This window comes from Tachysurus fulvidraco, chromosome 19, assembly GCF_022655615.1.
Source record: "Tachysurus fulvidraco isolate hzauxx_2018 chromosome 19, HZAU_PFXX_2.0, whole genome shotgun sequence".
In the NCBI taxonomy this organism is placed as follows: domain Eukaryota; kingdom Metazoa; phylum Chordata; class Actinopteri; order Siluriformes; family Bagridae; genus Tachysurus; species Tachysurus fulvidraco.
In genome coordinates this window covers 13,806,568-13,822,429 of record NC_062536.1, presented here as the reverse complement: position 1 = coordinate 13,822,429, position 15,862 = coordinate 13,806,568, and the positions used below count along the sequence as shown (strand labels likewise).

Here is a 15,862-nt window from a genome sequence, read left to right as displayed (position 1 = left end):
ATCTAGAAGCCAAAGATGACAAAATGTTGTTCCACAACAGGAACTGCGAATTAGTTTTTACTCCTAATATTTTCCTTATAAAAATAAGCTGGAAAATAAACTGACCAGTTTTATGATCTGCCTTAATGATGGAACCTTGTAGGTTTGTTGGTGGAAATTAGGTCTCTTTGTTGCTCTTGTTTTCAAACAGGCCCTGAATGACTGAAGAAGAGAAATCTTCATTAATGGATGCAATGCTTTATTTGTCAAAGTCAAGGCAATACAATACAATATAGAATACGTGCTCGGTTATGTGACTGCTCTATGGCAGGTGACAGCTTTTCTTCTATTTATTTTTGCACAAAGCTGGATTACTGCATCACTTTGCAATTATTGCAATTCGGCAGTTTAAATGACACAAAGAAGCAGCTTTTAAATGAAAGCGTGCTACTAGATTGAATATATTATTAAAATATATAATAACTGGTCTTTCACTATGGCATTGTAATGCTTGCTGACATATTTCATATTTATCTTAATTTGAAAATATTAAAAGCCAATGTACTAGATTTTGTTCAACAGTAAGGTGCTTGGTACTAAGGCACTTCCAAAAAAAAAAAAAGAAAGAAAACAAAATATAAAATAAAACTTTTTAAATCTTTAAAGGATGCATTTCAATTACTGGCATATTTAGCAAATATCAAAAAAAAAAAAAAAGGTTCCAATAATGACTGTCATGACAAAACAGCACACAGAGATTGGTATGACAAAGTCAATGTAAGTGCCAATTCCAAAAGGGGCACAAATGCAAAGGCTAATGGTTGCATATCAAAATACAAGTGTACATGGAGACACTATGACGATATTGGTTTAAGCTGAGCTTTTTCAGCACCTGAGCCATATATGACCAGGTGTCAGGATTAGTACTGTGGTGTTTTGGGTTTATTTTTTCCCCTAGAAGACGAAGCGTCTGCTGGTTGAATGGCCCACTTTGTCCAGGTTGGGGTTGCAGGCAAACTGGATCATGGGTGGAGGTCCACACATGAGGATGAGTGTGTCGTCACCGGGAGGAGGAAGGTGGTTCCGCACCATCTGCTCACTGATGAACCCCTGGCTGTACTCCCAGTCTGTCACATGAGAAAAACAGTGGTTGTGATTGAATGATACAGAAGAATTATCTCCGTTAATGTTCTATTCTAGATTCTGATGGTTGGGTAAAGAGTATTGAGCCTTTTTTTTTAATAAACATAACAGCAGCTGGGAGCGATGGTGGGAGGCAAAGCAATGCAGCCTTCAGAAGAACTGTTTGTAATGTAATTGTTTCTATTGTACCAATTAATTATTCTGTGCCACTTAATTCCACCAAATATGCTAGAATCATACGTTATACAGTAGTCACTAATATAAAAGGACAAATATGCAGAAGATGCTGGAAAAATTACAGTTATAATTTAACCGCTTACAAACAAGGGACACATTAAGGATGATCATCCACGGTATTAAGAATCGAGGGGATATAAAGTTTTGAAATGGTTCATTTGTATGAACTGGTTCTTGTTGTGTTGTGTACTGTATACGGTACCTCAGAAGTATATATATTAAAATGGAGTTTTTTTTTTTTTTTTTTTGGGGGGGGGGGGGGGGGGGGTTATACAAAAGGAGTTTCTAGAGCCAGCAATACATACCATCATTAACCTTGTCCAAGGTGAACCACAGGTTGAATCGTTCGGGGTAAGAAGCCTTGATGTCCTCCAGCTCTGTACGCAGCAGGATGTCTTTTTCTGTCTGTTTGAGGGAGTAACACATTTCTATCGTTCAGGCATTTTCTTCTGCATCAGTAATCTGTTTATTAATATAAAATTGTAATTCTGGCAAAAAAAAAACAAAAAACCCTGGCGGTGACTTACTTGATTAGCAAAAAGCAAGTAACAAACTGTCTTGTCTTTTGGATCCTTCATTATTGCCCGGATGATCTGTAGCATGGGAGTGATCCCTGTAGAAATCAATTGCAACATGTCTTTGCATCAGGAAATCTAGATGAATGCTGTTTTGTGTATAACGTATTTTACATTATGATGTGTTAGCATTTCTATCGTAAAGGCTGTACCAGGGACTCAGATGCTGCACAGAATCTAAAACTAATAATAGCTGAATATTAAAAATTTCTCTTCTGTAAAGAGAAACATTGTGTCGAGAGTCAAAGACTTTCCACCCCAGGAGAATCTACAGGACAGGAGTTTGCAATTTCTGGTTTCTCAGTAACCGATCTGTCCATCTTTTCATTAGCAAGGAGATTCTGTCCACAAAACTCATTCAAATGATTCAAATTAATCATTCAATACATTTTGTATTCTGTATCATTCTACATATAAAGTTTGTGTATGAAAATCCCAAAAGATCTGCAGTTACTGAAAGACTCAAACCAGCCCATCTGTCACAAACAACCATGCCACGTTAACCATGTTAAAGTCACAGATCAAACTGTTTCTTCATTCAGATGTTTAAACAGTAACTGATGCTTTAGATCTGTATCTGTATGATTTGAAGAACTGAGCTGCTGCCACATGACCGGCTGAGCAGATAACTGGTTTATCTAATAAAGTGGACGGGGAGTGTACAGTATATGCTGAAGCTTTCTGTAAGGAGATAGGGTTATAACATTCATGATTCAAGGAGTCTAGAGTTTCATCTTTTAGTAGAAATCAAGATTTTCTACCATGGGGGAGTCTACAGGACAAAGTTTTTATCCCTTACGTAACATTCACTACTGCAACGACAGTTCAAAGATTGTTGTATAATAGAAAAAATAAATAAAAGAATAAATAAATAAATAAAATACCTGTCCCTCCAGCGATCATTCCCAAATTTTTCGCAGTCTTGACCTCAGGAGGTGACTTCTTCTCTGGTTTGATTTCAAATACTCCTAAATTGTGGACCAGTCAGTAAGCATTATTTTACAACAATTTAAAAAAAAAAAAAAAAAAAAAAAAAAACCAGCAGAGAATTAATTTAGCTCTTACACCAACAAACTGAGGAAGACAGCTACTGTACACCCCTGTTATATGGTGTACAGTTAGATTTAACAACCATCTAACCCTAATCCCATAATACACATCCTCCTAATTCAGAGACATGTCCAGACTGTGCACTGCTGAGAGGAACTGCTCACCTTGTCCTTTGTAAATCAGCAGTCCGCTCGGCCCTCTGAAGTCAATCATGTCACCGATGCGAAGGCTTTCCAGGTACTGAGACATCTTTCCACCTTCAGGAAACTTTGGATGAGTATTTTTGTAGTATATCTAAAACAAAATCCACACACACAAAGAAGGCTGTAGTGTTTTATAGAACATGGTTATTTTTTCATTTGAAATAAGTACAGCTCTAACAGATCATCTTCATGAAAAGGTTTAAGGATGTTTTTTCCTTCTGTAGTATGTTCATTTGCTTTGCAAAAGGTTATACCACATGTCTGACTGTATGCCTTGTGACTCGCTGGCACTCCCCAATGTTACACAAATACTGAAGCAGGACATTGGAGATTTTGCACACAAACTTCACTTTAAGTGAAAGAAACAAACAGGTTGGTGAGAGAACGACTGCAATAAAGCAACATTTCACAGACAGTCCACGAATTTAAAATGTGAAGTGGGCGTGGCCTGAACTGGACATGGTTTTTTTTTATTTAAAAAAACTAGTATATTAATTGGCCATTTAATGAAGCGCTAACCTGGATTTAATGAATCTAATCCTTTATTACATGTCATCCTACCTCAGGATGGGAGGAACTGGCTTTATATCTGAAACATTGAAAATCTTTGGAATAATTCCAGCAGTTGAAATGCCAGTGCTGTAAATCACCAAACAATGGAAATCTTTACTCAATTCTCCTCACCGCTTCACTCGTTCCTACGATACATTCAAGCTGGTGGTTGTTCTCCAAAATGCACAAGAACTAGTAGCCGGATTTAAACAACACAATCTCGTATCTGACCGCCATGTTTGTGCCCAAATAGAAGGACAAAAACCTTTTTGTGCAGCTTTTTGTTTTGGGTGAGATCCCAGTCCTGATATAATCCAATGCTCTGTGAACCTTTTTGGTCAATAAATAATAAAAAAAACACTGTCATATTCACCGTTCATGAATACAGCACCATGATATTTTTCCTATTGCCCACTCCATCACCTCAAGAATTGTCCGACCTGTGTTTGTTCCTTGTGACCATAAAGCTAAAAAAAATAATCCTTCAGAAAGTCAACATTAATCAAATCTGAGCTTATATAAACCTAACGCTTTTTGACCTTATGAGCTTTTTTAAGGATTAAGAGGAGTAACTTTTATCTTTTATGAATAACTTTTATCTTTACTAGGATCTTCTCAATCTAAGGGAAAACAACCAAATTTCTAAGAATATTCCTAGAATTCCATCAATAGGAGTTTGCACTCAGAATTTTCATGAATACAGGCCCAGATCTCGACTCTGGGTTTGTTTCAGATTTAAAAAAGAAAAGACTGAAAAGATACATAGTTTAGGTATGTTTTAAGAAGACCCACCTTGACCACCAGGTCCACAAATCCTTTGTCGTCATCACTTGACACTGGGGTGTAGGGCCTCACCACCAGGCTACCGTCTATTCTAGCAGACAGGTAAATGTGTTGACCTGTGAACATGGAAGAAATATATATTTATAAGGTGTTGTGTTCTACTGATGATCAACTGATCCACTGATGTATTTTAAGTCTTAAAGGCATTATATTGACTGATACTAGACAGAACTTGGATCACCCTGAAATTTCTCAAAACAACTCTCAGTACTTTGGTGGATGCTGTACACTTGTACCCATCTTCTGTAATCACTAAAAATGCTCCTGTACTCACAGCTTGCTCATATTAAACACCATTTCAACACAAATAATACTACTAACCATTTCTTTCACACTGTAATGATTTATAAATCACACTATCTTGTATCACCTGGAAGAGAATGACCAGATTACGCTTAAGGTTTCTTCCTCGTGTTGTGTCAGGAAGTTTTTCACATCTGGCTACACCTGGATTACTATAGCAGCTTTGCAACAACGTTGACTGTTAAAAGCCTTATTCGTATAATATTAAACTGAATTAACAGACGCTTAATCTTGGCTACTAAGATGACGTCAGATAACAGTATCGTATATAAAACTGAAAAAGAAAACAGGTTGTGCAAGTATATAAACATATCATGTTTAATAATGTGAGAATAATTAAAATGTACTGATTTTACCAATAGGAAGTCCCAAAACATGATCAGGAGACTTCAGGGCAAAGCGAAACTTTCTGGTGTCATGACTAATAATCTAAAAATAAAACAAGTGTCAGAGGAAAGTTTTGGTTATATTGATATTGGACACACACAAGTTAATTTCACAGGAATTCACACGGACCTCTTTATCTATGAGGCGTAAGGGATACTTCTCATTAGGATCCTCCAGGGTTATGGCGGGTGGTCTTTTGCAACCCAGAAGCCTCATGATTAGAGCAAAGATGTTGTCAAAGCCACCACGAATGAGCTGCAGACATTTAGGACAAAGTTAAACTGTTGCACTGACGACTGCAATCTTAACACAGCTGTATGAATAATCCCAAAAAAATGCTCATCATCATCATCATCATCATCATCATCAAGGCCCACAACTTTATACACAGCACAATGTTTATAAATATCAGCAAAAACCTCACAGTAAACAGTAAATAATATTAAAAAAGGACATTTAAACAGATTACATATGCAGAAAAACATGCAAAATGTCCATCTATAGCTAATAAAAAATAGGCTAGCAAGCTAACAGAGCTAACTAACGTCACTTTATACTCAGAGTAACATCATACGTACACCCAGAATGTATGACAGCATCTTGTCAGGTGTGAAAGATGTTTAATATTAATATAAAGTTGTCTCAGATCAACTCCCGAAACTGACTGGCGAAGTGTTACAATGCTAATATCAAGCTAACGTATTCTACTCCACCCTCTTCTGTACTTCCGTGTACTGCCTTGTCAGAGACATACAGCCAATCACGCGTTACCAACGGCAAACATGGGCGGGCGTGTCGTGTTTTCTCAACTCCTATTGGCTAGATTTTACAGTTAATAAAATTGTTGGAAAGGTCAACTAACTTTTAGTTGGATTTACTGTAAAAATGACGCACCTGTGCAGTCGGCTTTACACACTGAAGAAGAATAAGAAGAGGAATAATAATAAGAAGAAGAATCTGCTATCAACAATGGCTAGACACGGAAAGATCTATATTTATCAAGACTGATGTACAGAATACAGTTGAATAGTAATATATAATACAGCTTTGTGTGTGTTAAAAAAATGAAACTATACAAATGAAACAATTCTATATTTACAGTTATATAATTGAGAGACCTAATTATCAATTAATGCATCAATACTGGATCCATTGATCACATACTAAGGATACATAATGATTCAAAATCCCTGTTAATAAAAATATATATAAATAAGTGTGAATTTCAGTATTTCAGGAAGTGGTAGGTCTTCACTCATCGTTTGAAAGCAGCCAGTGACTCAGATTCTTTCCACAAGCCATCAGACTCCTTAATAACTGAATTGTACTGAGCACAACACACACACATCAACTGTATGGACTCCACAGACCTACACCAAATATGCACACTTCCAATGCACACTTTTTGCTCTTTGCACATACTGTCTCACATTTCAGTCGTTTGCTGTTTTGCACAATACTTTGTAATATCTCAGGTAATTGCTGCTAAACTAGTAAAAATAAATAAATAAAACTATATATAACAAACTATATATATATATATATATCAATGAAAGAAAAACTTACAATGGTCACAGAAAAAACTTTGATCTGACAAAAGTAATAATAAATAAAAATTCTATAAATGTTAACCAATGAAAGTCAGACATTGCTTTTCAACCATGCTTCAACGGAATTATTAAAAAAAATAATAAACTCATGGAACAGGCCTAGAGAAAAATGATTGTACCCCTAGAAAAGACGCACGTGTGTGTGTGTGTGTGTGTGTGTGTGTGTGTGTGTGTGTGTGTGTGTGTGTGTGTGTGAGCGTGTGTGTGTGTGTGAGCGAGTGTGAGTGTTATCATACAGAATTTAGCTTACAGGTTGTCTTTGGAATACCACATCTGGATCAGAGAAAGGATATAACCATATGTGGGCATGCAGTTAGTAGTAATTAAGAGTTCTTTTGGGTTTTACCTTTTATGAGAACTCTATAAAGATGTCAAGCTGACAAAGAACAACCAGATAACATCTGAAGGCCATAAACTTTATTAAGATGTCAGTGTAGCATTTTGTGTCTACCCCTAGTCACATTGTAAGCATGTCTAATAGTACACTGTGTGTATTGACTATGTATGAGCATATTGCATCATTTGCACATTTTCTCCTGGTAATGAGCATTTGTAACACCCAAATGTAACACCCAAATGTAAACTGTTTCTTAACTTCACATGTATGTAAATTGTTCTGCAATTTCTGGAGCACACTCCCAAGAATTTCACTCACCAAGGCACATGTGCTGTGGTGATGTGATAATAAAAGTGACTTGACTTGACAACTGTTAGTTCTAGTCTTTTCCTTGCATTAGCATTAGCATGGTGTGGCATACAAAAAAGTTAGCTGGAGAGCTGGCTAACCTTACATTATTGGTGTATACATAATATACATACACTGATAATGTAAGACAGTGTTGTCAAATTGTACTAATATTAATACTGTCTTGAACTAACTATTACAATTCAGCTGTGCCAGTGACACGCACTGCACTCAGCTGTTTTTCCAGGTTTGTGTGTAAAGCCACGCCCCCACATGCTTTATACTGGAGTCTAACCGCCAATCACGTGTCAAAAACAGAAATATTAAGTAGGCAATTCTTACTTTCGTAACTCCTATTGGTCAGAATTCATAGTTAGTAAAATTGATTGACAGAGCCACTAACTTCCTGCATAAAATGAACAAAAGCAGCGCTTGGTGAAAAGTACGCATATGTGTGTGCAGTAATGGCTAAACGGTAAGACATGAATGTATTAATACTTTGTTGTTGTTGTTCTTTAAGCTGCTCCCTGTCTGATCATCTTATCTATACTTTGATGTAATATGTTTAAATTCAGAACACAGTGTAATAGTGTTTATAATGCAGCCTTAAAGTATAATTGTATTGTTATGCCTTAACAATGGGAATAAATTCATAACAGATGTGGTGGCTGCAGCTTTTCTGCAAATGCAAACTACAATTTCATGAAATTAGATTTACTTCTTTTCTTAGATAAAATGCATCTATGTTTATGTAAGTCGACGGGTTTTGTTTTGTTTTTATTTTGTTTTTTGTTTGTTTGCTTGCTTGCTTGTTTGTTTGTTGTTTTTTATTTTAGACCAAGTCTGACAAAGTCCTAACAAGTAAAGTAGAATTAAAAAGTAAAAGGCTAATAGGTTCCCAAACGTTTTGTTTAATACAAAATATTAAACAAGGGGATTTTATTAAAATTGTCAAGAAACATCCGGTTTACATCAGAGTCAGAGGGAGAGAGAGAGAGAGAGAGAGAGAGAGAGAGAGAGAGAGAGAGAGAGAGAGAGAGAAATTTTGCATTCAGCTCTATTTTAAAAAAAATGTGCCTCAGGAGACTCCTTCAGGTGTGTTTGTGTGTGTGTGTGTGTGTGTGTGTGTGTGTGTGTGTGTGTGTGTGTGTGTGTGTGTGTGTGTGTGTGTGCTCGCGCGCACTGCAATGGGGTGTCAACCTATCTGTCTGACAAAGGGAGACAGAGAGATAGAGAGAGGGAGACGGAGAGAGAGAGGGAGACAGAGGGAGACAGAGAGAGAGAGCGTGTATGCGCTGTTTATTTTCATGTCATGTGGGAAGTTGCATGAGAAGGGCACGAGTGGGACGAACACGTGAAAACACTTTGTCACTAAAATGTGAAGCATAATGGTATTTTGTTGTATATCTGCATTCATTTAGACAGACACTAGTTTATATTCAGAAGTCTACAGCCAGACTGACTTGTTCCTCTAGGCGAAATTCATTTCAGTAGTTGCCTGTAATAATGGCGAAGTGTCGCAACAAAAAGTGTGACACCTGGGGCTAAGTACAAAAGTGCATGTTACAGTCTTAAGTGTCAGTAATGGAAGTAATGATACAAGATAAGTAATGCAAAAGATATTTATTATATATTATATGACCAAACCATACTTGTATTGGTAACCAAATGTATTCAAGAAGTTTGCATAAGTTTTTAATTATGATTTTTTTCTCAATTATTCTCCCTGTGCCTCAGGAGTCTCCTACAGGTGTCTGTGCACGTGTGTGTGTGTGTGTGTGTGTGTGTGTGTGTGTGTGTGTGTGTGTGTGTGCGCTTGATACTCAGTTAGTAAACTGTTGTACTAATCGGCACTTAATTAGTAGCAGCCTAGTACTAATACTTCTTAGGATAATAAATTAATTGTAGGCATGAAATCCCTGTTATGTTTAAAAGCCGGCTATATGATTGTGTAACCTACAGACGCTCAAAACATGTTGGGAAACGTGTGGTGTCTTTGTTCACCACAAAATAGGAACCAGACACATTTGGATATTATTTTATTAAGTAATTATTGTTCATTAAATTATTATTTTAATCTTTTTGAGGCTTTTGATAAATGGTATAATTTTCCTCTGGATTATTTGTCAGAAATGGTTATAACATAGTACTACTGAATTCTCCAGTAAGAAGATGTTGATTAATTTTCTTTAACAGAAAGTTATATATAAAAAAAAGTCATAGGCTTGTGCTAATGTTCTAAAATGTTATCGTTTCTTTACTTACACAAGAACTTGTATAATAGAAGCTCCACATAAACAGGTTTAGTAATGTATGTAATTGTTCATGTGGTATATGTTTATATAGGTTTCCTTTTGAGTGTGTTTGGTTTTTGGAGTCTCCTGTCATTTCTTTTGCAACCGGAAAGTGCAATTTTTTTTTTCTATTTATATTTTTGAGAGACAAAAAGGAGAAGCTGAGAAGCTGGCAGTGGCTGTAGCTGTAGAAACGTGTTTTGCGGACTTCCACAACGTGGAAAACTGTGACATGTGATTCTTTACTCAACTAACAATGTTTAATCGCCTCATCACAGAGTGGATTGTGGATGTGGATATGTTTTGGTAGTAAAATCTTTTGTATGACATCCCCATTGTTAGTCATTTTCCCTTAAGGACACACTTGGTCGTGTTTTGCAAATATGAGAAGTTTTGGTCGAACAAGAAAACAACATTTAACGGTAATGTTTACTAGCGTATGAAACCTAATACAGGAGCTATGCAGTTCATCTACAACACTTCTGTCAGTTCAGCACTTCTGTTGCTATAGTGTGCTATTCATTTGTCTTTGTTCTCATCGAATCAAATAAACAACAATTATAAGCCAGCAAGAGAGACATCAGAAATCACTAAACCGCAAAGGAGGAAGCCTAGAACTGTGACGAATATCATCACATGTAAATATTCTACATTGACTGGATGCTTAGTTAAAATTGTGTTAAATGTCATATTTGGTTGATTGCAGTCCAGCTGTTGATCAGGAGCTTTCAGCAATCCTCAATGAGCTGTGGAAGCTGGACGTAAACCGCGTGAAACCGGGAAAAGACTACACCATCAATCTACAGGTGGGGGTTTGGTTTGAAACTAGTACTAATAATACCAAATGTACAATTAAGTGCAAATGTTGGCACCTGAATTAGAAAGTGCACATGTAGCTGTTTCACTTTGAAAAAACTATGATCTTATCTTTAACCATTTTTGTAATAATTAGGACCATCTGTAAGACAAAATACACATTTCTTTTCAGAATTGGAATTTATATATAAAGTTATTTTTGACTTGTTTTTTCATATGATTACAATGTTAATATACACGAATTGACCATTAATAATGAACATCTGTAAAAGCTTAACACATGCTTTTAATTAAGATTCTTTTGTCTTCTTTAAGGTAGGGCAGTACACATTGCAGAATCTCCAATTTTTAAATAAATATCTTTGAATTTATGTAATAAGTTGCATAAGTTTCCAGTTAGAAATTTGAATGGTACATTTGCTTTACACCTTTAGGGTTGAGGTTTCAATTTGCACCTCTGCCTTCTGCACAGAATTTGCATGAAACACCCTCCTCATGCCTCAGGGCTGTTTCATGCTTCAGACTCAGAGTACTCCTTGTTTCTCTTCCAGTCCTCCAGCCTTGTGTTCCAAGTCCCCCAATCTGTGCAGTAAAGAAAAGCGAAAAGTTGGAATGTAAAGTTAATTGTTTACTATGAAATAATTTATTCCTTATTTTCTCAGGGAAAAGCTGATTACGTGGCCCAGGGCAGTAACACTGCTAGAGACAAAGCCAATGCTCCTCTGTTCACGTACGTCAATGAGGATAAACTTAAAAGCATTCCCACGTATGCTAGTAAGTACTGCTTCAGTGTTCCATTACTCCATTCAACATGAAAAGCAACAACATTACCTGTACCACTGGTGCTTCCATATGGTCCTGAATACATTTAATTGTATTTTGTTTACTTGTTAGGAGGATTTATTTAATCCACAGTTAATGTATATGCTCAGTAGATGGATGCTGATGACATCATGACATTTTATTAGATATAAAGGTTAATTAATTCTAATTAATTAGCTATTTGTGATTCGGCATTATAAAAACATAGACAGTATCGGTTGGGCGTGGAATCAGTTTAATGTGTTTCTACTTCATATTTGAACGATTTCTAACTGGCATTTGTTCTAAAAGTACATTTGATATATTGTTTTTGCACAATAGAAGAAAATCCAATTAAAATGTTAAGATAGAGCGCGTTTATTAGATATCTCTTTATCAGTCTAACCTTCTCTCTTTAGGCTTCATAAATCTCTTGGACAACTATGAGATGTCTACAGGTGTGGAAGAGAAAGTGACCAGCGAGGAGCTGGAGGAGAATAACATCTTCCTCAATGCCATCCTACAGACCCAGGTCATGAAGGTAGACTTCCATCAGTTTATGTACAAGCTAATGTTACTTTCTGACACGAGCCATTTTTATGCTCAGGAAAAAGCCTGTCCTTTTCCCAGTGACTGATTCCTGCTGTTTATTTTTCAGCGTGCACATGGGTATTTAGTCAGTAAAGGACAAGCCTCTCCTGATGTAGCTCAGTTTAAAAAGCAGCTCTTTGACCTCTGGTTCAAACTCTATCACCGAGACAGAAGTGGGGGGTGAGTATTTATTTATTTATTTAGTAAACAGACCTCAGACTTTGAGAACATCAACACCACAAGTCAGCATCATATTGTCATATATTATTAAGAGTTTTTTAATTAGTGAAAATACCTCAGTAGTTTCTTTTGGATAGTTAATGGTTCTTCCTAAATATGTTGGTTCTGCTTGTAACAATATGGAACAAATTAAGTGTAACCAACATTTATGTTTGCCTCTGATTGTAAGTAAGCATTTTTTCTTAGACAGAAAATGTTTATCAGTGGTCTGTCTGTCTCTCTGCCTATCTTTACTTTCTGTCTTTTCTGTCTTTCTTTCTTTCGTTCATATCAAATGTTAAGTATGATAAATAGCTGCCATGAACCTGAAACTTCCACTAGATCACATTATACATCAGATGAAAGCCACAATCAGGTCACATGCATGTACTGTACAGAGAATTAAGTTTTTTTATGTTGTCCCTAAGGCAATAGCTGAAGAATGAGTGTTTGGATGTTTGTAAGATATATTTAAGTGTTACTGTAACCAACAGATCAACTGTTTCACTTTGTTTGGATCAATTTCATAATCTAAAGTTACCGTAAGATCAATTGTCTTTTTTTTTTTTGTCTTCCTTCCTGTTTGTCATTCAGAGATGCCTCATATCGTACACATTCACAGTTAGAAACTCCTCTCTATAACCAAAGCCAACAGCAGACTTAAGAATAGCAGTTTACTGTATACAATACTACTTTGATCTAGTTCACACCGTAATGCTCAGTAAATATGTTTATTTAATATATAACATATATTTATTTGTGTTTAAGCTTTTTATGTCAAGGCTGTTGAGTCTCTTTGTCATCAATACAGTGAAGACTCGTGTGGATTTGAACACGTGTTTGTTGGCGAGACCAAGTACGGGAAAGAGATCATGGGCCTTCATAACTGGGTTCAGTTTTACCTGCAGGAGAAGCTGAAATTTATCGACTACAAGGGTTACAAAGCCAGAGATAAAGACATGGTATGTTGGTCATGAATATAGTTTTCTAATAATACAGTTGTAATGAGTCTGTCTGTGTTTTCCCTTGTGTCTGTCTGTTGTCATTCCCTGATGTTAATTGTTGATCCCGCCCACCTATTTGTTACCACGGACATTTAATTGCATTCAGTCTCTTCCCCAGGTGTTTTGTCTTAGTCCTTGTCTGTCTCCGTCTTGTGATTGGTTCTCGTTCACTATATGTACTCTGTTTTGTTCACTTCCCGGTTGTTAGTCGTTGTTTAGTATGTTGTCTGTTTATGTCTCTGTTCCTGTTCCCTGTCCTGCTCAGTGTTCTGCCCTGTTTTTGCCTGCTTGTTTGTTAAAAGGACTTAACTGCAAATGGATCCGCACTCGCCTTTGTCTCAACGTGACAACAGTGACGAACCAAACTGGGAATGATGTACAGTAATTGAGGTTTAATGCATTATTTGCAAATGTTACAGTCTGCCAAATGAATTTAGTGTTTAATTTGTGTTTTACTATAAATGTTCATATGGACTTAAACTGATTTGAAAGATTCCAAAAATGAGCTAGTCTCCCTTAGTCCACTAGAGGGAACAATAAACATAGGGCCATAGAATTCATAAACGTGACCTTAACCTAGGTAAATCTGTTTATATTTTCAGAAGTGATTACACAGTACCAACCAAAAGCATTCTGTAATTTTTATTTAATTTTCAAAAGTCAGAAATATCTATCTACCTTGGTCTGGCCCAATTGACGTATGACTAAACGTAATGTGGCTCCTTACCAGATTATTATTACTTTTGTGGGTAATGATTCAAAATAACCAAACACTAAATTCAGTTCATAGCAGTACAACGATCAGGTGTCGTGGTGGTTGTTGTACAGTAATTGCGCAGCAGGTAACTAATGGTTATTTGCATCATTAATAAAGCAATCATTAAACAAAGTATTGTTCTGTCTTACTTAGTGTCTCCTCTGTTGGATGTATCCTGTAGCGTATTGTTTGCACTTGGTTGCACTCTATACATTTCACTGTTTAGTTCTTAGCTTTATGTAGCTCTATGTTTTATGCAGCACCATTTCACTATGTTACATGTCTGCTATACTGTATATGATTGAAATGACATTAAATGCTTCTTGGATTGACTGACTTGATGTGTTTAATTCTCACAGCCGGACGCAAACGATCACGTCATTAACCTGCAGTTCAGCTGGAAAGGCCTGGTGAAGCCATTGGGCAGTTCGTTTATTGGTGTCAGCCCTGAGTTCGAGGTGGCTCTCTTCACCATTATATTCCTGAAGAGCAACGAGCGTGTTACCAACGCCATCGTCAAAGTGGACGAGTACTTGCTGGAGATCGTGGTTTGCCGACATGGACGTGCTATTGGAACATCCTACCCCAAACTACTCAGCAGCAACAACAGAGATCTGTAGATTCTTAATGGACCAGGTTGTAAGGATCTTAGGTTCTTCCTTATAGTAGATCATATATTTCATAACAGAGTCCTGACATTACAATTTTAAACTGGCATAACTGTATTAGTAGTGTTATTGTGCTGTTTTTAGTTTCTGTACTGAAGTACATTTACAGATTGCATTTGAAGAAGCAAAACTGTTGTTCATATTATATGACTATATATATTCAAGACTATTAAAAGTTACTCAGGAATAAAACTTAATGTATTTGCCCTTCTTTAAAACAGCAAAATGCTGCAAAAACACAAACCTATTTTTAACCATACTTGTCCAAATGGTGCGAACTGAGGGATTTATTCAACATTATTAAAGAATGTGTCAAAAATATAATTTGGGGGGAAAAAATCCCTCAGTTTGCACCATTTGGACAATTAGCAGAGTTCCTGATGTACTGTAAGCTGTAGATGTTCAAGGAGAAATTTCAACACCGATCCTGCTGTAAAATGCAGCTACAATGCAGGCAAATTATAATCTGATCTGAATAATTTGATTGTAGGACGTTATTAGTCCTTCATATTGTGTTTTATGAAATAGGAAAGCATTTATTTATTTGTTTATTTGTACATCCCTATAAGGTCAGTTCTGCTTCCATTAGATATTTTCGTTGAGAATCAACAACACCTTGCATTTTTGGTAACTGCATAGATCAGAGTGGACTCAAGAATACTGTCCCAAAAAGGTGTTAAATTTAAATTTTTAGATTTTTTTAATACATATTTACACACAGCTCATAACTGATTATAACACTAACCTTCAAAAATCACTTTATTCTGGGTTCAATTGACTCAGACAGTGTACACACTGGTGTTGATATCCTACCAGCTTCTGGGATCAGAAGAAAATCAGAAGAAAAACTTGAAAATAATTATTACAAGCGAAATATGATTTAAAATGTATTTAAATATTCAGTATAAGCAAACCTACATAAATTATGTATATTTACATTTCTGTCATTTACCAGACACAATTATCTAGAGGGATTTACAACTGATGGTTAAGGGCCTTGCTCAAGGGCACAGCAATGGCGGACCTGGGATTCAAACTCATGACCTTTCGATCAGTAGTCAAAATTCTTAACCACTATACTACTACATCCCTATGTAAAGTTTAACTCACACACTATTCTAGCTGAGCTCCTCAACTTCCATTGA

At 36.2% G+C, this 15,862-nt stretch overlaps 2 protein-coding genes across 2 annotated transcripts; one reads left to right on the top strand and one right to left on the bottom strand.

Moving 5' to 3' along the window:
* Positions 1–217: 217 nt before the first annotated feature.
* Positions 218–6,013, bottom strand: LOC113645619 (NADH-cytochrome b5 reductase 3). The gene is made up of 9 exons (XM_027151330.2): positions 5,851–6,013; positions 5,402–5,527; positions 5,242–5,314; positions 4,532–4,638; positions 3,149–3,278; positions 2,819–2,902; positions 1,887–1,972; positions 1,665–1,764; positions 218–1,106 (listed from the first exon to the last, which is right to left on the bottom strand). Exons 1-9 carry the CDS (start codon positions 5,869–5,871, stop codon positions 934–936), a joined length of 900 nt encoding a protein of 299 aa, XP_027007131.1. The 5' UTR covers positions 5,872–6,013; the 3' UTR covers positions 218–933.
* Positions 6,014–7,917: 1,904 nt separating this feature from the next.
* Positions 7,918–14,914, top strand: si:dkey-222f8.3 (Poly(U)-specific endoribonuclease-C-like). The gene is made up of 7 exons (XM_027151836.2): positions 7,918–8,042; positions 10,568–10,667; positions 11,340–11,451; positions 11,898–12,019; positions 12,137–12,249; positions 13,100–13,250; positions 14,409–14,914. The coding sequence occupies exons 1-7, from the start codon at positions 8,032–8,034 to the stop codon at positions 14,667–14,669; spliced, it is 870 nt and encodes a 289-aa protein (XP_027007637.1). The 5' UTR covers positions 7,918–8,031; the 3' UTR covers positions 14,670–14,914.
* Positions 14,915–15,862: the final 948 nt, after the last annotated feature.